General features: G+C 51.0%; 2 protein-coding genes across 11 annotated transcripts in view; both read right to left on the bottom strand.

Annotated features, from left to right (window-relative positions):
* Positions 1-80: 80 nt before the first annotated feature.
* Positions 81-6,619, bottom strand: LOC308054563 (membrane cofactor protein-like). Its single transcript, XM_080367613.1, has 8 exons — positions 6,458-6,619; positions 4,606-4,785; positions 3,931-4,110; positions 3,303-3,485; positions 2,565-2,753; positions 2,097-2,276; positions 1,374-1,573; positions 81-1,121 (listed from the first exon to the last, which is right to left on the bottom strand). The coding sequence occupies exons 1-8, from the start codon at positions 6,531-6,533 to the stop codon at positions 960-962; spliced, it is 1,350 nt and encodes a 449-aa protein (XP_080223739.1). The 5' UTR covers positions 6,534-6,619; the 3' UTR covers positions 81-959.
* Positions 6,620-7,064: 445 nt separating this feature from the next.
* Positions 7,065-26,215, bottom strand: part of LOC308054552 (6-phosphofructo-2-kinase/fructose-2,6-bisphosphatase 2) — a 35,674-nt gene continuing 16,523 nt past the window's right edge. For 4 of the 10 annotated variants that reach the window (XM_080367582.1, XM_080367583.1, XM_080367586.1 and 1 more), the window contains exons 15-16: positions 25,188-25,255; positions 20,248-21,935 (exon numbers count right to left, since the gene is read on the bottom strand). In XM_080367582.1, coding sequence (XP_080223708.1) covers positions 25,229-25,255 — 27 coding nt within the window. In that variant the 3' untranslated portion in view covers positions 20,248-21,935; positions 25,188-25,228. Of the gene's footprint in view, positions 7,996-8,185; positions 8,356-8,510; positions 8,691-8,978; positions 9,168-9,509; positions 9,693-10,717; positions 10,963-11,385; positions 11,575-12,139; positions 12,323-12,925; positions 13,139-13,540; positions 13,627-14,168; positions 14,269-14,790; positions 14,983-15,461; positions 16,933-17,247; positions 20,226-20,247; positions 21,936-25,187; positions 25,256-26,215 lie in introns of those variants that run through there. The other 6 variants (XM_080367584.1, XM_080367588.1, XM_080367580.1 and 3 more) reach the window with 5 other exon arrangements.

The following is a 26,215-nucleotide window of genomic DNA, read 5'->3' as shown; positions in this document are numbered from 1 at the left end:
GACTCAGCTCTCCATCAGAACCATCATTGGTACTGGAAATCTGCCTAATTTACAGCCAATGTGACAGATTAAGAGATAACCCAGGTTATACCTCCATCTTTATTGTAATCCTGCAGGGAAGGGCGTAATCGCTGCACCACAGGGTGACATAAACTGATCATCATTTATTAAGCAATAAGAATAATCTTTGCTCTCTGATTCTGTACACTTAAACATACAACATCTATTCTTAGCATTTGCTTGCCAGAAATAGGGACGTGGAAGATGACACCAAGAGAGATTGCTGAGCCAGAAACCTGTTGCCTCTTTTGAATCCAGGGATTAAAAAGAAAAAAAAAAAAAACGGTAATAGAAGCCTTTACAAATGCACTTCTTCTATGTAACCACCCTTAACCAGATGAAGAGCAATCACGAGCTAGATTACAGGAAATCCCATAGCTAAATGCTCACTTCACTACTATTTCTAGATAGAAAAAAATCTGCTAATGCTACGACAGGCTGAGTTCAGTACCGGCAGAGGGTGCAGCATGTGTGCAAACCACCTGCCAGAAGATTACAGCAAAAGCACCTTCAGACAGAACCACTGGACATGTGTCCTCAGCTAGAAGTTTACTTGTGCGGACGTCAGTGCCCCTTCCCTCGGCTTAGCATGGTTTGTGCAGTGACTCAGAGAAGCTCTATTTAATCTCTTACTGTGCTTCCTAATACATAATGTGAAACAATACATTTGTTAAATAGCGAATCAGGCTTGTCAGATTCAAGGAAAAGAGCAAAGAGCCCTCTATGCTCTAGCATCTAGCACAGCAAAAGCAATCTCCCAAACACTGGTTATTATTCCTCTGGCTATAGGCATGCAAGCGTGAACCGTAAACTCACCGAGAGCCTTCTTATAGATATTGCAACTACACAAACTGCATGTTCATCAAAGGAAAAGTGATCGTTACAGTGTGTTACAGGACTCACTCGTCCAAGCTTTCTAGTTCCACCTTCAGCTTTTTAATCTCCAGGAAGAGTTTTTGTATTTCCAGCAGGGTTTTCACTTCTGCTATAGGCACACCACATTCAAAGACTGTTTTAATATAATTAATATCTTCACACACATCAGCATCACCTTCTTTCTTCTGTTAAAAAACAAAACAAAACAAACAAACCCCAGAAAAAGGCATGTAAGGTTGCACTGCAGCAGGTGGAGAGCCACCCACTCCTCAGCTTTGAGTCCGGTCTGCCCCACTCGCCATGCACTGCCCCCAACACAGACTGCATCCCTCATCGGTACCACAAAGCAGAAGCTTTTAAGAAGTTTAAGCAGTTATTTTTCTTATTAGAAGTCAGACAACATCCATCTGGGTACTCAGCTAGACTATGGTACTTACACACTTGGGCAATGGTGTCCAGTTGCCACCCGGCAAGCATGTGGCTGTCCTGGAGCCATCTAAAGACACGTCTCCATCGTCTGAAAAGTGGTACCCATCAAGGCATTCAAAAGTAACTGTCGCATTTGGTTGGTACCACATTTTAGTATCCGAAGGGCTTTTCAGCTTTCCATTAGCCACTTGTGGTTGTGGACACAGAACTGAAAGGAAAACCCAGAGCAGAAGGCAGCTCAGCAAGCGGGTCAGCATGATGGAGGGAGAAAAACCTACCAAGTTTGTGAAAAATGAGCCAGTGCAGGTGAACTTTAGTCTGGGGAGCTGTGAAACCAAACACTAAAGCAAAGTTACTTCCCCAAGCCCTTCAAGAGGGGAGGGTGAAGGTCAGAGCAGCCTCTGAGAGGTGTTACACACTTGCTGTTTTCCGAGAGCATCTCGGTTCAGGCATCCATTCGTAAGAGTCTGCGGAACCAACACTTGTCAGTAAGAACGTGTGCTGAAGAGTAACGATGGTGTCTCCTGACCTGTCTGCGAGCCTCCTTTACACGGCACCATCGAGAAAAATTCAGCTATTCCCTAGTTAGCATCAGCCTTGGAAGTTTTTTCACCTACAAAGACGGGAAGGCACTAGGGGAGCCCCAAGGACAGACACAGCTACACAGTGCTGCACCCCAACCACCCCGCACCGTCACAGGGCCGCCGGCTGTGCCCGGGGCTGGCACCCACCTGGCTGGCAGGTGGGCAGGGGGGGGTGCCAGGTGCCGTCGGCCAGGCACCGGCTCTCAGCATCACCGTGCAGCATGAAGCCTTCGTCACAGGAGAACCGCACGGCCGCCCCGTAGGGAAACGTGAACCTCTGCGGCGTCATCCTTCCCCTCTCGACTGCGGGCTTGGGGCACCGGACCACTGCGGGAAGAGAGCGGAGCTGGGAGCGCTGCCTTTGCCTGCTGCCCTTCCCAGGGACAACGGCAGCCAGGGCAGGCGGGGCAGAGCCGCTCCGCTGACCGGCCCGTGGCCATCAGCCCAGCAGAGCCGCGCTCTCCTGTTTCCACAGGGATCAGCCCCGGGCCGGAGCTGTCGAGCCAAAGCAGCGGGATCTCCCGGCAGCCCCGCTCGCTTTTCATCTCGCGCTGAGCACTAATATTGCACCCAGGTCCTCCTCCAGTCTGAGCCCGTACGGGAGAAACGCCTCACCCCTGCACTCCGGGGCAGGTCCGCTCCACGCCAGGGTCACCCCGTCGTCGGAGGTGCAGTAGATGGAGTCGTCCCCGATGAGGGACAGACCCTCCGCGCAGCTGTACTTGACTTCTAAGCCATAGGGGAACTGCTCCTTTCTCAAGCCTGAGTGCTGCCCGTTGGTGACTTTTGGAGGCGGACCACAAACTATGACAGAACAGAGAGAGGAAAAATTAAGATTTTCTTCGTTCAGTCAGAGGGATAGTAGCGCAGGGATATAACAGAAGCCAGTTCCCAACGTTTATACTTAAGGCTGCTCTCCCCAAAAGTCCTCCTCACTGTTCCCAGTTCCCAGACTGGCCCAGCTAACCACACCGAGGTGCCGGCACAGCACGGCCAGTACTGCCACATGTGCCTCCATCCCCTCCCATCAGCCCTTCCCTTCTCCCCTCCTCTTTTCCATGAGAACTGATCCTGCTTATAAACAGGGTCAGGGAATTGCGGGTCTCATAACCCCCTTGAACAGTCCTCTGAGAAAGGGCTGCAAGTCCCATTACTCAACACATGTAACCAATTTCAGTTCCGATAGAAGATGAAAACATCAAAGCGGTTCAATGCTGTCACTTGGACCCCTTCTCTTCCCACCACCTTCTCTGAGAAGTGACGCTCAGGTTGTGCAGTTTTCTTCCTGCTCTTCCTACCCGCTGCAGAGATGCAATTCCCAGCACCCGCCGTGCCCACGCCGTTCACACTCACCGCTGTCGCAGTACGGCACCGGGGGTCTCCACGTCCCGTCAGACCAGCACTGGACCCTCTGGCTGCCCCTTAGCATGTAGCCAGGATCGCACTGAAATTCTGCCTGGTGCCCAAAGGTGTATTCGGCTTTCCTGGGGGTGATCTCTCTCCCGTGCTGGATTGCCGGGCTGGGACACTGCACCTCTGAGGAACACCAACATCAGAAAGAGCTTCTGCGGTTTGGGTCAGAAGGGGAGAGCAGGAGACAGTCACACAGCGAGTGTTTTCCCACCGTGGTGGCTTGCTGACCCAGAAAACTTGCCAGGCTGCCTGTTAATGCTGACAGACACCTCTAACCAGACCTGGCACACTGAGGGATGGTAATTATGTGATAACGACCATTTATTTTGGAAGGCAGAATGAGCCAAGCCCTGTGATTAGCTACGAATTGCTGCACCATTGTTTGAACAGATAAATCATCAATGTGAGTTGCAGCTGTTTCCTTTCACCCTCGCTACCCTTCGACCAGCAAAATTATTATTAGCGAGAGCCAAAGCACTGCTCAACACAGTCCTCACGGCAAGCAGCACTGTCTCCACATCATTAAATTCATGCTTTGTTGGCAAAGCCAAGGAAATGGCAGACTTACTCTGGCAGAGCTTTGGGATTACGGACCACGTGAAATTTTTAAGACAAGTCGTTATCGGAGATACTTCGGGGAGCAAAGTGTACCCGGTTCTGCAGAAGTAGGTCACGATTGTTCCAACTGGAAACTCGCGCTGAGGGTTTCGGTCCGCGTGGTCAACAGCCGGAGGGTAGGGACAGTGACCTGGTGCCAGAGCAGGGGACAACACGGACCCTCAGAGCTGGAAGATCTTCCCCAGAGACTCACTGGGGATGAAGCTGAGCCTCTGGGGGAGCCCAGCCTGCCCCCTGGGCAAGGATAGAAACCCCAGCAAGCAGCAAGGGAGAGCAGCGACCCTGAGCATCACTGTGGGATGTGGCGAGGGCAAACTGAAATGGAAAAAAATAACGGTGATGAATTCACCAAAGGATGCGGTGAATCTAATGAGTCTTTATTCTCATATGCTTTAGCATCTCAATGGGTGGACCATGCAGTAAGGTGGGACAGCCCCACCAGGACAGCCCGGCCATGTCACCCAGGGGCGAAGAAAGAGCAGAGGGGAATGCTGCCACCAAAGAGCTCACTGGGGTGCCCACCCTTCAGCCCCTCTCCTGCAAACACTGCCCATGCTTCTAGAAAAATACCAGCAGCCAATTATACCTGGGAGAGAAGGTGAGGAGAAGAAAGATCTGTACATACCGAGGGTGCAGGCGGGCACCCGTGGATGCCATCTGCCACTGCTCAGGCATCGCACAGCCGTGGTGCCACCGACGGGGACATACCCCGCATCACACTTGAGCGTGGCTGTGCTGCCGTAGGTGAAGTTCTGTGCAGGTTTCAGCTGTCCATGCGTGATATCTGGGACGGGACACTGAACCTCTGTGGATCACCAAAAAACAGGGCTTTGCAGGGGTATTCTTACCGAGCATAGCTACAGTGGCCAGTGCTCACTGCACCTCTAGTAAGAGAAGACGAATCAGTTTAACAACTGCAGCAGTGAAGGCAGAGAGATTAGGGGCAATAAGCATGCTTGAGCAGGCGTCATCAGTGCGACTCAAAGCATGCAGCGCTTCCATTGCACACAATCCAACGCTGTTTCTGCCCTTTCCTACTAGCAGTGGCTCCAGCAGGTCACAGTATGACTTACCTGCACACCCAGGGATGGAGTCACACCAGGGTGCTGGCAGCTCACCGCCAGCTTCGCAATATTCCCCAACTAAATAACCTCTGCCACACACGCACATCGCTAGTGTCCCAACAAAAGCTTCTTTGTTCAGCTACATTATCTCCCAGGAGAATTATTTTGGGGTTGGTCACAAAGTGCAATAACAAATTAAACTAAAAGTAGCTGCAGCTGGGATTCCCCGTGCTTGCAATGGGTGCTGGCAGGTCACCAGGACACGGTGTGCCTCTGTTAAAAACGTACCCGGTTCACACCATGGGACAGCAGCACCCACCCCACGCGCTGCCACGCCGGCATCGTGCCGGGGCAGTGCTGACAACGCTGCCTTTGATACCAACACCCATGGAAAGACCATCTCTGTACTCAGATCTATCTTCTCCAGGCTCCAGCTTAGGTATTGGCACCCCTGTTGGTAATGCTTGGATTTGGACTGAGAAGCACCGTGAATTAAAAAAAATATAATTAAATATTTAAAATAAAATTAAAAAAAATAAAATTAATAAAGATAAAAAGAAAAATATAAATACAAAAATTTAAAAGGAACTAAAAAAAAAAAAGGGGGGGTTTAAAGGCAGTGCTAGCAGCTGCGGGCAGCAGATGCCTTGCAGGGAGGCGCTGGGGTTGCTATGCATACTGGAGAAGGTTCTCAAAAGGCCTGTTTTTAAAGGAACTGTCAATGTTCAGGCAGAAACTGAGTTATTCCTCTTCCTAGAGACACAATCAGCAAACCCCCACTCCTCCTCTACTGAAGCCAGCCTGCGGGATGTATGACCAGCTGCCTTCAGCATGTCTGTAGGCTGCCTCAGGGCTCAAGCATCAACCTTGGTTCTGATACCACTCAAACTGCTAACTATAGCCCCCGTAATTAAATCGTAAAACCTATTACCTGTCTAATTGACTCTCCCCATCTTACAGTAAGGTCATCCTCCGACCCTGTGAACATCTCAGCTACCGCATGGATGATGGAGGCAAAGGGTGCTGCGCTCCCTGCACCCAGGTTCTGAACTCCATCCAGACCAGGAGAAATTCTGCAGACGCAGGACCTGGCCCCGGGCTGTCCCAGGAATGAGCTCGAGCCTCTGAGCCAGCTGTACTTAACACAGGTCCCAGGGGTATCCCTACTCCAATTTAAGACTTTTGGAAAGCACTGGGAATTCTGGGTGGCTCTTTGCGAGAAGTGCAGCTAGAGAGGAGAAATGGGCAGCTAGCAGCATCCTTACCAGGACGTCGGGCACAAAGAGGGTAGCAGTGACCCCAGCCAGAGGAAGGTCTGCCGCTGGACTTTACTAACCTGGTTATTACATACATGACCCATAAGCAAAGCTGAGCCACAGAAGCAAGGAAAGCAAGCAGGGGAACGGCACTCACCGAGACTCCCAGACGGCTGCAGCACAAGCACCAGCACTGCCAGGAGCTGCCCTGGCCGCTGCAGAAACGCTGGCATGGTGCTGGGAGCTGCCGGGTCAGCGCCGTGGGAAGGAGACAGCTACCCCCAGCCGAAAGCCTGCCAGGGAAGGGGAAGCAGCTATGGGAAGTTGGGGACAGGCCAGACGAGCCACGCCACCGCTGTAACCCCCAGCCCTCCTGACCTGCCCAAGGCGAGGGCTGCCCTCCCTGAGCTCTCCAGTAAGGATGCGCCACGGAAGGGCACGCTGCTCTGCTCTGCTTCTTCCCCAGTGGGGACAGTGGAAACAAAGCTATTTTACAGCTAGAACCACTCTGCAGCACCCTGGCCTCATTTCTGAGCCCCAGGGAGCTGCTGGTCGGTGCGCTGGGCAGTGCTGCCCATTTACTTTGCCTCTTCACCCCAGGGGCAGGCGGGGGCGGGGGGGGACAGGCAGCTGTGCAACCCCTCCTACACCCCTGCATTGCACTCAGGGAATAGCAGCCCTCCCTGCCTAATGGAGCAATGGTTATTGAAGCGCCTCTTTCCTTTAAAATAGATAGGCTAGGGTTATTAAAAGCCAGACACAGCTGTCTTTACAATTGCAGCTTTATTATAATCTGGTGGTGAAGGAGTACTGAGCACACATCTTGTGATCAGACAACAGAGCACTTCCCCTTTTACTAGATGTTGCAGGAAAAGAAAAAAAAAAAAAAAAAGACCATTCCTTTCTTTGCACTTTTCTTTCCAACAACCACTCTTGGTGCACACCCAAAGATGCACAGGTGGCACCACCGTAGCCTCAGGCACACCTGTCCTGCTCGGATGGAAACCTGGCATTTTCCATTTGCTAGAAGACAGGCTTTGGCATTTTCTTCATTGTGCGTGCTCTAAAGGTCACAGCTAGTTGGGCAGTTAAGTGCTTGTTCACAGTAATGAATGCAATGGGTATGAGCAGGGCAGTGGGCTATACTGGCTTGCAGCTGAAGGGGTGCAGCAGCTGTGGGGCAAACACGGGCTGGTGGCTCTCAGCAGGTTCATTACAGCGCCTGCTCAGCCCTGACAAAAATTTACTTCTCACTCACTTCCTTTCTAATTGCACACTCATCAGTATAACAAACATACCTAAATGTAAAGCTTTAAAATGTATAAAGTGATGTCCAAACCTACCCCACCGAGCTCTAACAGAATGAGCCAGAAGTCACTTTCTGACTCCCCAATACGACCAGCTGGTCCTTGACTGATTGGTAGATTTGTTCTGGCTACTTAAGTATTAGCACAAATAGCAAAGTCATAAAGAGACCCTCAGTCAGCATGATTATTCAACATGCAAAGAAGACTGTTCGTATGAGACCAGTGACAACAGTCAGCCATATACTGGGGTTTTTAGCTCCTTTTCAAGTTTCTGGATCTCCAGGTACAGTTTCTGCACTTCCAGCAGAGTTTTCAGTTCTGTCAGAGGAACTCCACACTCAAAAGCCTCCCTATTTCGAAGAATCTTCTCACATGTATCACGCTTTTTCTTTAAGAAAACAAAGAGAGAGGGCATGAGACTGCTGCAGGGACCTGTGTGTGGAGCATCCCCCTCCTCCTGCAGCCCCCCAGCCAGCCCAGCCCTACCATAACGAAGCATCCACGTTCCTGAAGTCGGACCAGCGCTATTCCAGGCTAGAGACGGGACAAGATACAGACAGAACCTGCGTGGTACTTACACATGTGGGCTTTGGCGTCCAAGTGCCATTAGCTGAGCAGGTGATTTCTGAATTCCTTGAAAGGCGGCCATCAACTCTGCAGTAGAAGGACAGCGTTTCATTCACCTCGTACCATTGTTTACGAGTATAAATCACTAGGTTATCCTGTCCTGAGGGTTGGTAGCATCGAACTGAAAGGAAAAACGCATGCCAAACAATAACATAAGGGGAGGAGACGGAGGAGAAAATGCCCTGCAAATCCCACCCGTTGCTGGTGATTCAAAGGAGCAGCACCCCTGGCCTGTGCAGACCAGCTGCGGGGCATCAGCCCGGGGCTGGCACCCACCTGGCTGGCAGGTGGGCAGGGGGGGGTGCCAGGTGCCGTCGGCCAGGCACCGGCTCTCAGCATCACCGTGCAGCATGAAGCCTTCGTCACAGGAGAACCGCACGGCCGCCCCGTAGGGAAACGTGAACCTCTGCGGCGTCATCCTTCCCCTCTCGACTGCGGGCTTGGGGCACCGGACCACTGCGGGAAGAGAGCGGAGCTGGGAGCGCTGCCTTTGCCTGCTGCCCTTCCCAGGGACAACGGCAGCCAGGGCAGGCGGGGCAGAGCCGCTCCGCTGACCGGCCCGTGGCCATCAGCCCAGCAGAGCCGCGCTCTCCTGTTTCCACAGGGATCAGCCCCGGGCCGGAGCTGTCGAGCCAAAGCAGCGGGATCTCCCGGCAGCCCCGCTCGCTTTTCATCTCGCGCTGAGCGCTAATATTGCACCCAGGTCCTCCTCCAGTCTGAGCCCGTACGGGAGAAACGCCTCACCCCTGCACTCCGGGGCAGGTCCGCTCCACGCCAGGGTCACCCCGTCGTCGGAGGTGCAGTAGATGGAGGCGTCCCCGATGAGGGACAGACCCTCCGCGCAGCTGTACGTCACCTCCGTGCCGTAGGGAAACTGCTCCTTTCTCAAGCCCGAGTGCTGCCCGTTGGTGACTTTTGGAGGCGGGTCACAGACTGCAGAAGAAAGGGAATTAATACAAAAAGAAACACATAGTTATCATATTCAGGTGAGAATCGAAATTGCTTCTGGCAAACCAGAACAAGGGTTAACGTCATGTTTGTAGTGTGACAAATTCACACCAATTTGCTGCCTGGCTTCTTGCCTCTTACACCAGCTCAAGGCTCCCACTTCTCGCTCTGCTCCCACCTGGGGCACATTTCCAGAGAGGACACCTGAACGCTTTGAGCCCACCAGCCGGTGATGATCGCCCCGTTTCCCTGAAGGCAGGTCACCTACTGATGCTGTTTCTGAATGCTGATGCCCGAGATTCCCTCTCAGCGCTGAGTCACACACACCTTTATCACAGAACGGTAACGGGGGAGCCCAGCTCTCATCAGCCTGGCACTCGGTCAGGTCCTGGCCCCGAAGGACATAGCCCGAATCACACGCCAGCCTCAGCTGGGTCCCAGCGGTGTAGTCATTTTTGCTTTTGTAAACCTCTCTTGCATGAGCAGTATCTGGCTTTGGACAACGAGGTTCTAGAAACAACAGAAAATAAAGGATATCAGGTATTATCAGAAAGAACTCCAGTGAAGATGCTTTCTATGGAGAAGACAGTTATCAAGAACATCTGAATCCTGGAAAAAAAAAAAAAAAGGTGACTGTCACCCAGCTGCAGGCCTCAATCCTTATTTTATAAGTCTAGAGTTTCTGCTTCTACAAATCAGGTTTTCCTGAGGCTGTTGGGAAAGGCACATGCTGCAGAGCTGGCTCCATGCCTGACCGAGCGTCCCCTCAGGGCTCAGCACCCCGCACCGTTATCACCCCAGGGACTGCAGTGCAGCCCCTGCTTTCCCTGCGCTCGGGAGGCTGCCGAGCACCTCACAGGCTGCGTTAGGGCCAGGACAAGGAATGGTCCATGCCCTGATGCTGGTGGCTGCCCTGTGAGGTAGAGAAGGCTCTTTCCTCCTGGCAAGTTTTTCCTGAGCTTTTGGGCTCAGGCCACCTCCAGCAGCTTGCTGACACTGCTGTGGTGCCCCATGATGAGGTTACTCATTTCAGCAGTATCAGTTATTTATGCTGTTGCATTTTCTTTTGGGAGGGGAAATGCATCGAGAACATCCGCTGCTTCCAAGCCTCATGTCAGCAAAGCAGCCCCGCTGCCATCCACAGCACAAACCACATCCCCTTCCAGCTGGGTAAATGTCTCCCAGGCTTTTTAGGAACCTGCTAAAGCCTCTAAAACCTCCCACAACCCAATCCTTTGTATCCCACCTCCCCAGACACCAGCACAGCCCCCTGCCAAAGCCCTGTACTTCTCCCACAGCCATCCTTCAGCAATATAGCAATTTGGCGCTCTCGCTGCCTATTTCTTCCAAGTTAACACATCAGGACTAGATCTGGGGATATACAGCAGCGGAGCAAAATTCTCCTTGGCTACTACTACCATCATCTAAAGCCACATGTAGATTTTTCTGCAAATGTCAGCAGACAGCTACGCTGTACAGAGTGACCCAAACCTGTGCTGTCACCAAGTCAAGATGCTTCACCGCTTCTCACCTACCTGGAACGCACTCTGGTACTGCTGGATCCCACTGACCATCACTCGTACACTGAAGCACGACACTTTTACTATGACCTTTGAAAGCATAGCCACTGTTACATATAATTTCCAGTCTGTCTCCATACACATAATTGTCTTTATCTTCCCACACGTGTAAGGGCCTTCCATTCCTGATGTCTGGATTTGGGCAACGGATTCCTGGGAAATGCCAAACATCAGCAAGTGTGAATCCACAGCAAAGCCAGCTGGATGACAGCAGAACCACGGTAAACAGAAGGATGAATGCTTTGTAAATCAAAGGTACATCACAACACTAAATCTGCCCCAGCACAGCCCCTGGGCGCTCCTGAGAGATGGGGCATTTGCAAGGCACTCTGCAACTGCAGCCTCCCCTGGGGTGGAGCAGGGGGCCCTCCGCACTGCAATGACTTTTCCCACAGGTTCAAGGGATTAGAAAGCAGAGAGGAAACTCTGTGGCTGGGGAATAAATCAGGGGAGTTCAAGAGTCCCAGCAAAGACCAGAGACGCGCCACGCTGGGCACCCAGAGCATCCCCCTTCTCTCCGTGACCCTGCGATCTGCACAACAGCAGACCACGTATAGTTTCTTCATTCAGTAATAATTTTGCCAAATTGCAAGGGTCAGCAAGCCAAAGGAACGTACACTTACTTTCACAAGCAGGTGGAATTTCAGTCCACGTAAAATCCGGCAGACACTTAACGTGCCGCGTGTTTTCTCCCAGGCTGAACTTGTAGCCCTCCCTGCACTCGTAGGTAACCACAGACCCCGCAGGAAAGAGATTGCCGGCAAGTTTTGCTTTAACAGCATTATACACATCTGGAGGGTCCTCACAGCTGCCTAGAAACAAAATACCAATTTAGAGACCTTGCCAGTGATACATCAGCGAGGCCCATAGCGGTTTTTAATGGAAGAGATTGGATCTGGGTAAAAATCGTGGGCTCACACTGTTCGTTCTGAGATGCACTTAATCGTCTGAGCTCAGTGACGCCAAAGAGTGAATGCAAGGGAGACAAACGAAAACGTATGAATCATTTCGGGCTGCGTGGTAATTTCCACTGTTGTAATGAGATGTAATTTCTAATAAAGTTTATATTATCTAAGGCTTTACCAACAAACTTTAAAAATATTAAATACAGAAAGGTTAATTTACTCCCTTTGAATTCTACTGAGAAATGCTCACCGGCTTGAACGGGACAAGCCTTTAAGTCTTCATGGCCCCAAGTCACAAATTCCTAAAGTCACCTTAGCGCTGCAGTGAGATCAGCCAAAAAAAAAAAAAAAAAAAAAATTAAAAATCCAAAAAGTTAAACCTTGGAGCCATCACTTTCATGACCTACTGTTTTCTTAGATGTGTGGGAATTTCAACGAAGCAAAGCTGCCGGATCAGGCCCGCCACACTTACTGAGCTGGCAGCGCGGCAGCGGAGGGTCCCAGAGGCCATTCTCTTTGCACATGGATGCATCGCTGCCGTTAATGGTGTAGCGGAAGTTACAGTCGAACACGACGGTGTCTCTGAAGGTATACTCGGGCCGGTACCCGCTCAGCAGCCTCCCGTTCTGCACGCTGGGATGCTCACAGTTAATCACTGCATCAGGGAAACACCATCGCTTAGGAAATCAGCAGTTAGGCTCAAAGAAGGAGATGAAGGTATTAAAAGCATTCTTGGAGCGTAAGATGTGTTCACCCAAAAGGCTGAAAATGACATGACAAGGTAGTGGGCTGATGAGATATTTTTGTCTATCTCACGCCATTTTACAGCATTTTTTTATTTCACACTTTTTATTATGGCAAAGCGTAAAAAGAACATAGGGAAAGCAGCAGGTATCGCAGCAGCCTTCTGAATTTTTTGCAGGCATCATGTTTTACACAAGCCGGCAGGTAAGATGCATCGTCTGGTCTGCCGACGCTAATGCAGTCCCCTTCCCCTGTCCCTGCTGACTCGGTGACAGCGAGCAGTCATGGTCCCTCTGATGGGAGCCCCTGGTTCCTGCTACCGCTACCAAACTCAGAGGGTCTCATCTGCAAGAGATGATTCCAGCAACGTAAAGGAGACAGATGGCTCCAAGGAAAAAAAGAACCACCTCTAGCAGACGGGGCAGCAGGCAGCGGAGAAGCAGCTACGGCTGGTGCTGCTGCAGTGCCCTGGTGAGCCTGCAAGCACCTTGCCTCGTGCATGGGAGCAGCTCACCTTTGCACTCTGGGGCTGGCTTGTTCCAGACACCATTTAAGTTATCTGTGGTTGTACAGAAGATAGAAGCGTCCCCCACCAGCGAGAAAGGTCTCTCTCCCCTTCTGACACTGTGGCACTGGTAAGTGACGGACGCTCCGTATTCAAAGAGCTCTTTGCCAGCTCCGCTGTGCTTGCCGTTAGCTATTTCTGGAGGGGGTAAACATGGTATTGCTGGGGAAGGGAGGGGGAAACAGTAGAGGGAAGGAAAGAGAGAGAAAGTTTGGAATTAGTTTTGAGCCACAAGTCTGGTATGAAAAAACACGAGGTACCAGAAGGGTCAGAAACTAAGGGCAGGTCTCCAGGGAGCTGCACGGCAGCTCACAGGCAGCAGAGCTCTGACCCGGACACCGAGTGGGTTTGGGATACACCAGTCTTACATGCAGCTGCCTTACTCCCAGATAGTGACTCCATATTTCTGCAGGAATGATGCAGGAAGTAAAACAGAAAGAAAAATATCTTTCCAGACTCCACCATGCATCAAACTGCTGAAATCCTCAGCAGGGGAACGTGACTGCTGCTTTATCCATCCCCTGTAACATTTAAGCAGTAGATCAGTTAGGGAGCTCCACTTACGCTCGCAGATGGGAATATCTCTGTCCCATGTAACAATCTCGTCTTTAAGCACACAGTGAATCTGGGAATTTCCAATCAGTCTGTACCTGTGTGAAACAGGGGAGAGGGAATTACATCAAGACCGAGTTTGTCAAGCGTTACCTATAACATCACCACCAGGATGGTTTTGGCTTCCTTATCATGATGACAACTGATCAGAAATTTGCCATCAGTGTCATTTTATCAATGATAACCTGGCTTTTGACAAAAGCATTTTTAAAAATGAAAAAAAACTTTTTTGTGGTATCTAAGAAAAGAAGTTGACTTCATCAGCCAGCTGTAGCTATCACTACAGCTCTGAGCTGAGTATTCATATTTTTTCTTCAAAATATACCAAAACATTGGGAATGGTTTAGAAAGGGCCAGGAGAGTGAAGTTGAGTTTGAAAGAACTGCCTCAAAGCGTGAGATTAAGAAAACTCAGTCTTAAAGCTCTCAGAGGAAAGCTTGAGGGAGATTTCAGTCACAGTCCACAATTACGTGCGCCAGTAAGGCTTCGGACGGCACACACAGGCTTTAATCTAGAGCAAAAAGACTTGAGAAAGGCCGCTGGGAAGAAGAGGACCCATGCCCAAGTGCTCCGAGCTTACCCCGTGTTGCAGGTGAAGTTCACTGCAGAACCAAAAGTGAACCTCCCTGTCAGGAGGAGTCTGCCGTTGGCCGGCTCGCCAGGGTAGCTGCACAGCTTTGCTGGGGGACAACAGGACTGCAGTTAGTTCTTATTTCAGTTTCTTGAAGACCCAGGAAAATGCAGCAGGAAAGCAGAAGACTCCTCCAACACTGAGCAAGGGCACAGAGCAGAGACCTCTGGATTTCCCCTCCAATCCTAAGTTATTCCACGATACACGATGCTGTTAAGACTTGCATCACGACCCACAGCCAGCCTTTGTGGTCCGAGTGGCATTTTGCAGTGACAGCCTTTCTTCACAGCTAAAGCACTCTCCTACTGCAAGTCTGAAATCCCTTTTTTTTTTGAACCAAGAGCCTGAGCAGAGCATCTTCTGAGCCAGCAATCAAGCACAGCCAGCATCAAAGCAGATCCCAGCTTTTGCCATCATTGCCAGCACTTTGCAGAACACAACTGGTGCTTCACATCGGGTCACTCATCCCCCACCATCCCATGAGGACACTTTGGGGACTGCTCCAACAAAATGAGCCGACAGCATCAGCAAAGAAAAATCTAAATCAAAAGTCAACCCAAAATACACTCACGTGTACAGAACTCCCTTGATCCGTGCCACATATCGTTCAGTCCACAAACAAGGGTGCTTCGGGCATTCAGGTTTCTTATGTAACCTGGACGACAGATGTATTCCACCATGGATTTAAAGGGAAACGAGGTAATGCCACGGTATTCCTCTTTGAGTTCTGCGGATGGGAGACGCGGCGGAGCATTGCAGGCACCTACCAACAGAAACTCCATCAGAAAGGCTATGGGAGGAAGAGCAGTGGGAGATCGGGCCTGATTTACTCTGAAGGTCCAGGTGAGGACACTTCCCTGGCCTTAGAACTCCTTAAAGCTAGAAACAAAGGGAAGCGCAGCCTGTGATGGGATGGCCAAGGCTGGCAGGGACAGGGGAGCTCCTGTTCGCTCCTCACCCCTCACCCAGCAGTTTCTAAAGCTGGTCACAAAGTCCAGATTAACCATTTCCTCTCCCCAGTTAGTATAAATCATCACACCCTTTTCAGCTGGAATAATTTCTTGTCCGTTTTACAAAAAAAGGAGAAAAAGACAAAGGAAGATGGATTCTGACCACAAAGATTTATAACATCTTGAAGTGCAAAGGCAACGAGGAAAAGAGAAGGATCCAAGCCTTGTGAACCCCAGGAGAAGGATCCCTGTCGAAGGATCTCAGTTTGTCCCGATGGACTCGTTCACTTACTCTGGACAGCCACTATATGAGCAGCAGTGAGGAAAAACCCAAGGACAGCAGCTCGATCCCTCTGCCTCCCCAGCTCCAAAGCCAACATCTTTATTCCTCTCTGGAGATCCCACCGGAGTTACCACATTCTTTTTCTATGCCAAATACCTGTAGAAATAGCAGGGCGGGTGTTTATGCTCAGGATAACCACAGCTTATAGGGACAAGTCCTGTTTTTCCATCCCCAAGCAGTTCCTACAGGTGGGGCTGGGGACCAGCGGATGCTCTGCAAGTGGAGCAGCTGCTCCGCCGGGTCCGCTTCGGCCGCCGGGACCCAGACCAGGCGCAGCGGAGCTGGGCTGCTGCGGCAGAGCTGCCTGTACGAGGGGAAGGCTGGCTCCAGCAGAGCAGACCCAGAGACATCAAAATACAACATAAACAGGATGGAAGACTGTAGATGTTAAGCAATTCCCGTAGGGTTTATTTCACTAGTCTCATTTATTTGCATTTTTGAGAACACAGCTTTGGATCAAAATTTTAAAATAAAATCTAAAAAAAGACAAGAAAAGGCAAAAAAAGACTAACAGCTCCACTCAAACCATAATATAAATATTTTGTAGCTTGTCAAGTTTGACTTAACTCTGTATTGCCAGTGCTACGGTCTCCCCAGCCAACCAGCCAAATTACTGTCTGCGGGGCTGTGAGTTTATCTATGCCTTCTGGAAAAAGTCCTCTGCAATTTGTCTTATGGGTAGAACATTTTTGTTTAGTAACAAATCTCTTGGAAGCAAATTCATAGTCAGATGAAATCCTGCTGGAGTCATCAGTACCGTGCCCCGACCATTAATAAATCACAAGCAGAGAGAGAAAGTTTCTCACCAAAAAGACACACCAGTTTTGTGCAAATAACATTAACTGGAGTAAAGCTCTAAAGCACAGATGTCATTCAGGAGACTGAATTGCTTTACAAAATGGAATTGAGGTGCAATTCTGACTACCCTGGCAGCCCTAGAGCTGAGCAAGGGTCCTCTCTGCCTTTGTTATCCAGGATTATCCTTTATGAGCCTAAACCCTCCCAACCTTCCGTACACTCCAAATGCCTGGCTTCCTCCTGGAGACGAGTCTGTCTTGACACTTTCTGCCCCGAACTTAACACTCCCCTTGGCTGTTTCATTCCTCTGGCTTACCTTCAACCCTTATCTTACAGCTCTTGGCGTAAATCGATTTAATTTACTCATCTTAGTGCCTGCTAGAGTTGCAAGAATGCTCTGATCCAGTTCCCAAGAGCAACATTGCCCAAAGCTGCACGGCTTGAAGTTGTCTTACCTGGAGGTCTGGCAGCAGGAGACAGAGACCCGGCGTGTTCGGCTCTTACAAGACAAAGCAATGACTGTCCTCAGCCAGTCCCCTCGGTCCAGGCACCACCACGCTGAAGGAGGAGCTACCATACGCCTACATGCTCAGATATGGCTCCATGTAGCAAAGTTTGAATTCTGCAGAGGCCAGAGTTGTGCCAGTTGACCCATAAATCATTAACTCCTCCTCTGAGCGAGAGGGAAGTAGTTTATTCAACCCATCAAGTGAAATAATAGAAAACTGAATGCAACCCAGGCAGCTGTTGTAATAGTTTGTCTTTTGTGTGGAGCTGCCAACTCTTGTTGAAACCATCCTTGCTGAGCAGGATGCTGCCTGTTCCACCATGCAGCAACAGCAGCCGGCCAGTGCTGGTCCCCAGGTGATGCCCAGGGACATCCTCGAGAAAGCTGCTTCCCCCGGGGCATGTCAACCATGAGCTCATCCCTTCTTACCTCAAAAGCCTGTGGCCAGTGTTCAAAACATGGTTTCTTCAACCAGCTCCATGTGATCCCATGAAAACAACGCATGAGGTCGCAGGGAGCATTGCTCAGAGCTGCACCCCTGGGTCCCCGATGGGAACCCAGCTGCTCTTCGTCTCACTGAGAATTCCTCCCAGATCCAACTGTCACTGGGGGGTCATCTGCCAGTAACCAGAGTTTTGGCAGGAGTTGTAACCACGTAGCCCTTTTGCACTTCGGCTGCACGGCTTCACTGGGGCTTGAATCACCATCAAGAACCTGGAAATGGGCTTTTTACACCCCGCCCCATGATGCTTCTCACAGGTATGGGTTTGTTTGGCCAGATCTGAGGAGTTTTGCCAGAAAAAGTTTACGATGTCCCTACATCCAGCGGATATATTACCTTTCTGAAGTTCACCTAGGTCCAGGCCAAAGTGCAATGAAACAGATTTACTTCTTGCTCTGTAAAAGGCGGCAGAGGGCTGCCTGCCCTTGCCCCACAAGCAGGGGCTTGCTCACAGCAGGCTCCTTATTCCTGCCGAGCACACCCTGACCTCCACTAAGTATTTACAAGAATCCAGTTAATCGCAAACACAAACATAGGCTTTCTAGATTTATGTTTTTCCAGATGACTCCAAACAAGCCAATTTGTGTGAGAAAAAAAAAAAAAAAAAAGCGCAGCAGCTTCCCTGCAGGCACTCAGGTTATTTAGCATCTGCGCAGGGTGCTTATGGCCAGGAACATCAGCGGGGGCACAGCCACACTGAGAGCCACCTCCTGCTCTGACGGCTGCTAAACACCCTTAAGGCCACCTTAACCCGCAGTTTGCAGCAAGAGAAACAGGATAAAAGGGGTTTTCCTTTACCAGATCCAAAGTAACTTCTCTTCAGGCTGTGGCTGGTGAGTCCCTTCAGGACCAGCTGGTTTCCAGCTGCAGATGCTGGAAGTCAGAGTGACACTACTTACTCCTCTTGACTTTTTTTTTTCCAGAGAAAGAGACATGCTTTAAAAAAAAATAAATGTAAATGTTTTCCTACTCTAACAGCTCCACAGAAAACCTGAAAATCTGAACTCCGATAGTTCCAATAAAAGCACCCTTAAAACTGATGAGGGAAGGGGAACCACAGCAGTAGCTCCAGGGTGCAAGATTCACCATTTCCAACCCAACTCCCAAACAGCCAGGGATGCCTGCCCCCCCCCTGCAGAACCCTCTTCCTCCAAACGCTTTCCAGAGACTCCCCAAATTCATCATTATCTCACAAAACCAACACACAACAGATAGTTACAGCAAACAATAATGGAAAATAGTAGAGGAAACTAGATCTATATTTTTTTTAAAATATCTTTATTGTAAATAAATGCTGATGGGATATTTATGCTCACATGCACAGAGTACACAAGCTACGACACAAGTTCACAGACACTGCATTTTTTTAAAAAAAATCTAAAAAAAAACATTAGAAAGCAGTAGTGTAGCAAAATTGCAAGTAGATGCACAACATCCACCTCGCTAAACACTAAACACAGAGATGCGGTTTGCAACCAGCGTTCAGAGGCAGAGGAGCAGCGGGAGAGGCGGAGGGGGCACGGGCACCCTTCAGCGGATGACGGGCGAGGGTTTGGGACATACCCCTGGGGCAGGCAGCTCCCGGGAGTGCTGGCAGCGACGCCTCTCCTCCCATGGCTGCTCCTCAGCTGGGTGTCCCTGTCACACACTGCGGCGCTGCGGGAAGGGGATGCCTTGCAGAGGTGGCAGCGCTAATGTGACAGGCAGCGCACACACACTCAAGGTACCTGGGCTGGCTTTAAGCTTTTCTTCCCCCCTCACATTCCAATTTTCCCCACTGCTGGCAGCGGAGATGGAAGAAGTGTTGCCCAAGTGATCATTTTTCTCTGCAATGACCAGTAACGCTGATGGGCCGGTCCCTGGACCATGGCTCAGGGACAGCGATGCAGGTCCCGTGGGTGGCCCTGCCACTGCTCGCTGAAGGTGACAGCGGCCACCACCACCACCTCTGCTGCTAGAACAGATGGATAGAGAGTCAGGGAAATACAGAAAAAACCCTGACTCGGGCTTGGTGCCTTTGTAAGCATTGCACCCCACGTCTGCACCTCCAGCTTCACCACCTTGACCCGCCCAGGCCAAGACAGCAGCTCTGGTCCGACTGACAGCACAAGCTGCTGCTGATCCTCAGGTCAGGTACATTGTGCAATTGCTGTTTATTCTGGGGTATTTGCCTGCACGGTGCCAAGAAAATCAGGTGATTTCAAGGAAAAACCTGGCACAGGGACCTGCTGGGGAGATGCGTGGGCTTGCTGGCATCACCCCAGCCCCGCCGCCCCCGGGAGCTCAGCAGGACCCTAGGACCTGCCACATCAGGTATGATCCACCCCCACGATGATCACAAATCTGCTGCTGCTCTGCTCTAGACACATGTATTTACACCTTTTGAAAGTTAAAACGCAGGAGGAAAAAGCTATAGTTAGGCTTTAATTAAAGCACTGAGGCACAAATGCTGCCGTCTGCAGAGAGGGCTGAGAGGCTCCATCCCACGACCCAGCAGACCACAGCTAAAGCGGGACCCACTTGGCAGAATAAGCGACCCACAGTCAGCGATCCAAAGCTGCACACCCGCTTTTTAGCGCCGATTTAAAAAAAAATTATGACTGCCAACGTATTAGCAGCTACATTCATTAATCCTGGCAGGTAAAAATACATATTTTTGTCTCCTTACAACCAGTAACTACTCAATGAGACAAAGATAATTAACTCCTTAGCAAAGTATTACAGCATAATGTGCGTAAACATCCTACAGTACATCTCTACGCCCTTTTTACCCCCCAAGTGGGAGGTTTCTCTGTCGGAGCAGCCAGCCCGATGCGGTGCGGGTTTGTGCGTTTTAACATTACTGGAGGGTGACAGCGAGTAGTACCACACAACAGGCTCTAAATGTCTTCAGCATTTTTTTCCTCTTCCCCACCCCCCACTCCCACACGCACCCCCCCGGCTTATTTCTAAGCACTGTAACATTTAAAACCAAAGAACAGACGGCATTGCTCTTGCCGAGGGCTGCAGCAAACACCGGTGGGAACAGCCTGAGGAGCAAAAGTAACAAAACTCAGTTTCTCACACAGTGAATTTCGTCCCTCTGTGGCAGAACTGCTTTAGATCAACACACACATCTGTTCCTCAGAAATCCTAAAGGCTCAGGATTAGTGCCTGGGCTTTCACCATGGCCCCCTCGATCTCAGCTTTATCAAATTAAAGTGCTGGGAGTGTCTACAACAACTGGGTTTGAGCTCAAAATCCCCAGGCTGCCGAGCTCCGCCACAGCACTGACATTTCTCAAACATGGGTCCCTGCTGTGGGTAGGGCCAACATTCATTTTACACGTTTAAAATAAGCAACCTGGGTCCCAGAAGCTGCTCCTATAAATCCTGAAGTCAATTGGGAACAGCAGGTGCAGAACAGCCTCCTGCTTCGTACCCAAATGCTCCTTTCTGCACCCGACCTGGGGATTTTGCCCTTACTGAAGGAACGGCAGGATTAGGATAAAACGGAGTTTGGCAAAACACAAGTCAAGGCTCATGAGAAAAAACTGTAAATTTGGGGTTTGGGGGGGGTTTAAGTAACACAGCCGTCACGGGAGCCGCGCCGCAGGGGAGTTTCACCATCTAACACACAACACTAAAGCAGCTCAAATGCTATTTAAGGCAGCGTTATACACCAGCAACATTCACAGCTTATTCGTAAGCAAGTCTAAAATCTTGTTGTGGGGCTAAAATTTGGTACGTTAAAAAGACAATTGGTAAAAATCATGTGCTTCTTGCAAACCCCACACACTGTTCCCGGACACTGAGCAAAGCAATGCTCCGGTATTCTGTTGTAATAGATAAAAACATCCACAAACCCCAGGAAAAACAAGCAAGAGGATGCAGCTTAGCTCAGGGGACAAAGCTGAAGCAGGACTTGATGCAGATTCAAGAGCACTGGTAGCTACGCTGCTTCCAGAGAGGGAGAGGAGCTGTTTTTTATTCCCTTCTGCCCCTCGCAGGAGGTGTCTGGCAGGATTTGCTGAGCTGACAAGCGCCCTGTGTTCCAAAAGCCTTCCCAGAGCAAAAGATCAGGCTGGGATGGGGGGATGCAAACCAGCAGCCGTGGAAGCCAGGCCAAATGATACCTGGGCTCTTTCGCTGGTTAAACACCACAAAAACTGTGTTTGACCTTGGAAATGGTAACAGTTAAATAAAACCTTGGGGATTTGGTCTGATAACGTCTTCCAAAGAAAAGCTGCTTCAGCCAGTAGGAAGATGACCATTTTGTCCCCACATACTCTGAGGTCAACTTCGCCACCTAACCAGGGGGAAAGACGTGGGACACCAACGCTCCAGTAAAGCCCAGGGATGCGTTAGCTCACTTAAAAGCAGGGTTGAAAAATCTCCATAACACATTTTCTCCAGTCTCACAGACAGACATTTCAGCATTCAGAAAGAAAAAGAGACAGAGAGACAAAAAAAAAACCCAAACACATTTCAGAGGAGATTACTGGCCAAAGCGGCGCGCGGCTCACTGTGCTCTGGGGATGCTCGAGTCCCAGCCGCAGGGCTCTTCCCAGCCACGGAAATCCCAGCCGAGTCCGAGATGAAAGCAGAAACCTCTACACCGTTAAACCAGCCATCCTCTACAAATTGAAGAGATAAATGGCACAGGTTACACCGAGGATAAGTCAGGCGATGGTAAAGCAGGGGACAACAAAGCTCAGCTCAGTGCAGGGACAGACACTTTGCAGCAGCCAGAGGCGGGTGAATCCAACCAGGTCCAGAGTCGTTCTACATGACCGTAACCACCAGAGGATTTACTTATTTACTTCTACCTGAGCAAATAATTAGCTGCTTCACACTTTGCATCATCCTTTAACCTCTGGCAAAGCTTGGCACAAAGGGTTTCCCAGCCCCAGCCCGAGACCATGCGAGTCCAGCTTTGCTGGAGCATCTCGCAGGACGGCAGGCAATAACGAAGCAGCCTGGCTACTCGGGGTTATTCGCCTTTATTTATCTTCTCCAGAGGAAAATACACTCTAACCAGAACCAACCTACGAAACATTAATCATTTTGCACATTAACCACAATAAATACTTAATAGTTTTGTTAGAACTCCTTCCACTGCCTCGCCAAGGACCCAACAGACAACACTCAGCTCTGTACAAGCAAATTATATATTTATGAAGGCACAATCACACAAGTTAAAATCCGACAGCCAGGAGTTCTTACAGCTGATCACACAACGTCCCAGAGCGCAGAAAATGCTCAGAGGGGCTGCAGCCACGCCGACCCCCTGCCCGCTCTGCTCAGCACAGCAACGTGTAAATCAATCCCTGGCATCAGTCTGGTTACACAACCCGCGCTGTTTTGCAACAAAAAAATAAATGGCACAGCTACGGAGCCAGCGTGCTGACAATGAACAGCGGGCATCAACACTTCCAATTCAAGACTCAGGAAATCCAGACCCTAAATAGTCTCTATTTGCAATTAAAAAAAAAATAAAAATATCTCAACAGCCTTCCCGACAATTACACTTAAAGTAACCACTATCAGAGGTAATCCGTAACAGCCGCTCACATGCTGCTTGCTCAAGCAAAACACCAGCACGAAGGAGGAAGGAGGTTTGGATTGGAATCAAGGAAGTTGGACCAAATTACCTTCATTTATCTGCAAACCCTCCTAGGAAGTCCGCATTAGTCATTTAAACATAAGAGAAAGAAACACTTGAAGGGCAGCGTTAGAAAAGCAGCTTTGCCAAGCTGGTACACGCGTTCATTTTCTAAACACACAGCTCCTTTCGGCTCAGGGTAAAGACAAACCCAAGGGGGGAAAGATTTGATTTTTAGCCTATGGATAATTTTTCTCTCATTTGATTCTAGGTTATTACTCCGTACAGGAACAACTGTTTATCACATTTATCACAAGCTCCCCCAGCTCAGGTTCTTTCTCCTTCTCCCCTCATCCCAACACTGAGGCCTCTGAAACCCAGGGAGACAGGCAACCTCAGGTGAAACGCTCCCCATTTGCATTGCTGCTGGTCAGACCATTCCCAGCTCGGCCATCCCGACGTGGGAGATGCTCTACAGCAACATCTGAGCTCGATGCCTTGTGCGCTCCTGCAGCTTTGGCAGGACAGGCAGTAAAACTCGGCAGCGTTATTAAAAACGCTGTCACAAACTGGAGAACAGGGCACAGAGGCACGTAACTTCAGGATCAGTCCCACGCCTTTGCATCCTACGACATGGGTGTAGCAGCAGGTGACGGAGAAAGAGCAGCCGCACTGAGGAAATTGTTGGAAGAGCTTAACATTGAAGACGATGTGCGATTAAAGTAAAATAATGCACATCCCAATGGGCAAATGCGTTCAGGCAGGAGTTTCTCAAGCCTGAAGGAAGTGGGCAGAGGTAGGAGCTGCACCTTCCTCGCCTGGAAGAGATGAGCTGCACCCTACGGCAGTGAGACCTGCGCCCCACCACCACAGGGACCACCCTGTCACCGCCAAAGGGGAGCGAGCCCCCCCCCCAGCCCCGTGTCCCCTGTAACACCTCACCTCTGGGGACAGAACCAGCTACCGCTTCGCTTCCTTTGCGCTAAACCAGCTCTCCCTTGGATGCCAGAGCACCAGGAGCGAGAGGATTTGCCCCAAGCCCCAGGGTAGCGGGGCAGAGGGAGCAGAGCTTTGCTGAGAGCAGCAGCAGCTCAGCACCCACCCCAGCAGCCCACACGCAGTGACCCAAAGCCTCCGAGGACGCAGCTTGTGCCACCTCGGAGCCCACCCTTAGGCACCACCACCCTTGGGTGCTCCCCAGTACAGCCCACTGCTCCTGCAGGGAAGACCCCCGTGCCCCCAAAGGGGGGCTGGAAGCAGCTGGGTGCTGCAGGTCACCCAGGCGTGCAGGGATGAGCACAGCACCGCATGCAGGATGCGGCACGGGGGCTGCAGGAGCGACACGCTGCAAGAGCCAGCCCACAGCCCCGTGGTTCAGGGACCTGCTGTGCCCCCAGCCGCAGCACCCGAACTGCAAAAAGCTTTTTACAAGACAAAACCCATCAGCGTTTGGATGAGGCAAAACACCCAATAAGCCGAGCGAGGGGTGGCCGTGGGGTCTGTCACAGCTACCGGCAGAGCAGGGGTGCGGGGCCAGCAGGAGCACGGCGAAGTGGGGGCACCCCTGGCCCTCCTGCACGGGGCAGCAGGCAAGGTCTCATCCCAGCCCCTCACTCGGAGGCAGGGAGGGAAGCCGAGGTTTCACGGGCGATGCAGGCTGCTGGCTCCCTGGGCAGGGGACACACAAGGACACGTTCTCCCCTCAGGGTGGGAGCAAGGCAGTCCTCTCTTCGTCTCCATCTAAAGATGCCTCCGAGGACCATGACAGTGAGGACTCAGTGACAACTGCCACCCATGCAGAGGGGTTTTTCCACCCAGCTGCTTCCCAAGCACACACACAACCCACCTGGCTCCCTCACGCCACGGGGAACCGGGGCTGAGCAGCACCGCTCCCACCGAGGCCACGATCCAATGACTCCTGCAAAACCCCTGTGAGCAGTAACATCACCACACCGCATCCCTGGCAGAGAGGAGACGCACGCGGCACCCAGCGCTGCTCAGTACGAGCCACATGGCTCAGCCCAGCAGGGCCAGTGCAGCACCATCCCACGTCCTGGTCCAGGGATGGAGCAAGCTCAGCATGAAACGCACTTTCGCGGGCAGCCAGCACCAGCACAACGCACCAGTCAGTCCAGCCCGAGCCCCTGGGTCAGCGGGCTCAGGCTGGTAACAATATTCCCCCCCTTGAGCTTATTACAGAGCAAAAGACCCCCTTCCACTCCATGCATTTGTCTTTCCCCAAAGCAGTTTCCATGCAACGTTAATCAAGAGAAGTCCTACTTACTAAACCAAAAGAGAGTACACACCAGCTGCTCTCAGTGGTACTCACAGGCAAGCATTTCCCCCTTGAGGCTGCAAAGGAAAAAGAAACAGCGCAGGATAGCTCGTAGTGCATTTTAAAGGAGACTTTAAAATAATAGTAAAAGCAGCAAAGCAAACGAGGAAAGAAGTGAAGCGGCCCCGAAGATTTCATGTTAGGGAGCTCAGGGCAGGCTTGTATCGCAGCAGGAGCTGATACAAGACACGGACATCGCGCCGTCGCTGCTCGCCAGCACGGCTCCCCCCCGCTAGCCCCACAGCCCAGGGTTTACTGAACACTCCTTCACCCCAGAGCATCAGCGCTTCGGCGTGACGCTTACGAAGGGTACAACATCCCTTTGGGGCTGCCCCGCTGCAGACCCCCACCAGTGAAGATGCCGGGCGGTCAGGGGGCTCTCCAGGGGCTCTGCACCCACCGCTGCTGGGGGGCAAACCCACACCACCACAAAGCCCTGCCTGGTTCGGTTCCCACCAGAGCCCTGGGATTTTGGGGATGCTCCAGCATCACGCTCCAGCAACGTTCACCTCTGTTGCATCGCCCCGTCTCCTACCCTCTGGCCACTTACTCTACAAACAGGCAGGAGCAGGGCTCACTGAATAGCTTAGAAAACATTAAAAATAAAATAATCTTGGCTACTTTAGAGGTTAAAGAGCTGTAACAATGGCTGTCTCTGCACAGGGGGGCCAGCCAAGACCTCCCCAAATCCCCCCCCAGCTCTTCTCTGCCTCCCCTGACAGGCAGCGGTGTGCAGCCTGCTACGCCTGTGCTCTCCCAGGCACAGAAAACCTCCTGATTTAGCAAAGTAACAATTTTAAATGAGCAAAGAAACAAACAGGGCTTCCCCTCCAACACTGAGGAGGGCCTACGGGCTTTTAAGCCCGAAGAAACACCAAGCACCAAAACCCAAACTGCTTCCCCCTGGGCACCCAAAGAGCCCAAACTTTGTTCAACGAGCTGCTGACGTCGGGATCCAAAGGGAAACAGGCTCCAGC

Source organism: Falco punctatus, assembly GCF_963210335.1.
Source record: "Falco punctatus genome assembly, chromosome: 17".
Lineage (NCBI taxonomy): Eukaryota > Metazoa > Chordata > Aves > Falconiformes > Falconidae > Falco > Falco punctatus.
The sequence above is the reverse complement of the archived record's forward strand: the minus strand, read 5'-3'. Positions and strand labels throughout refer to the sequence as shown.

Coding starts and splice junctions, on each gene's coding strand:
- LOC308054563 (XM_080367613.1), bottom strand. CDS start 6,533: ATGCCAGCGTTTCTGCAGCGGCCAGGGCAGCTCCTGGCAGTGCTGGTG. Junction 4,111..4,605: donor GGTGCCCGCCTGCACCCTCG/GTATGTACAGAT, acceptor CTCTGGCACCAG/GTCACTGTCCCTACCCTCCG. Junction 1,574..2,096: donor CCTGCCCACCTGCCAGCCAG/GTGGGTGCCAGC, acceptor TTTTCCTTTCAG/TTCTGTGTCCACAACCACAA.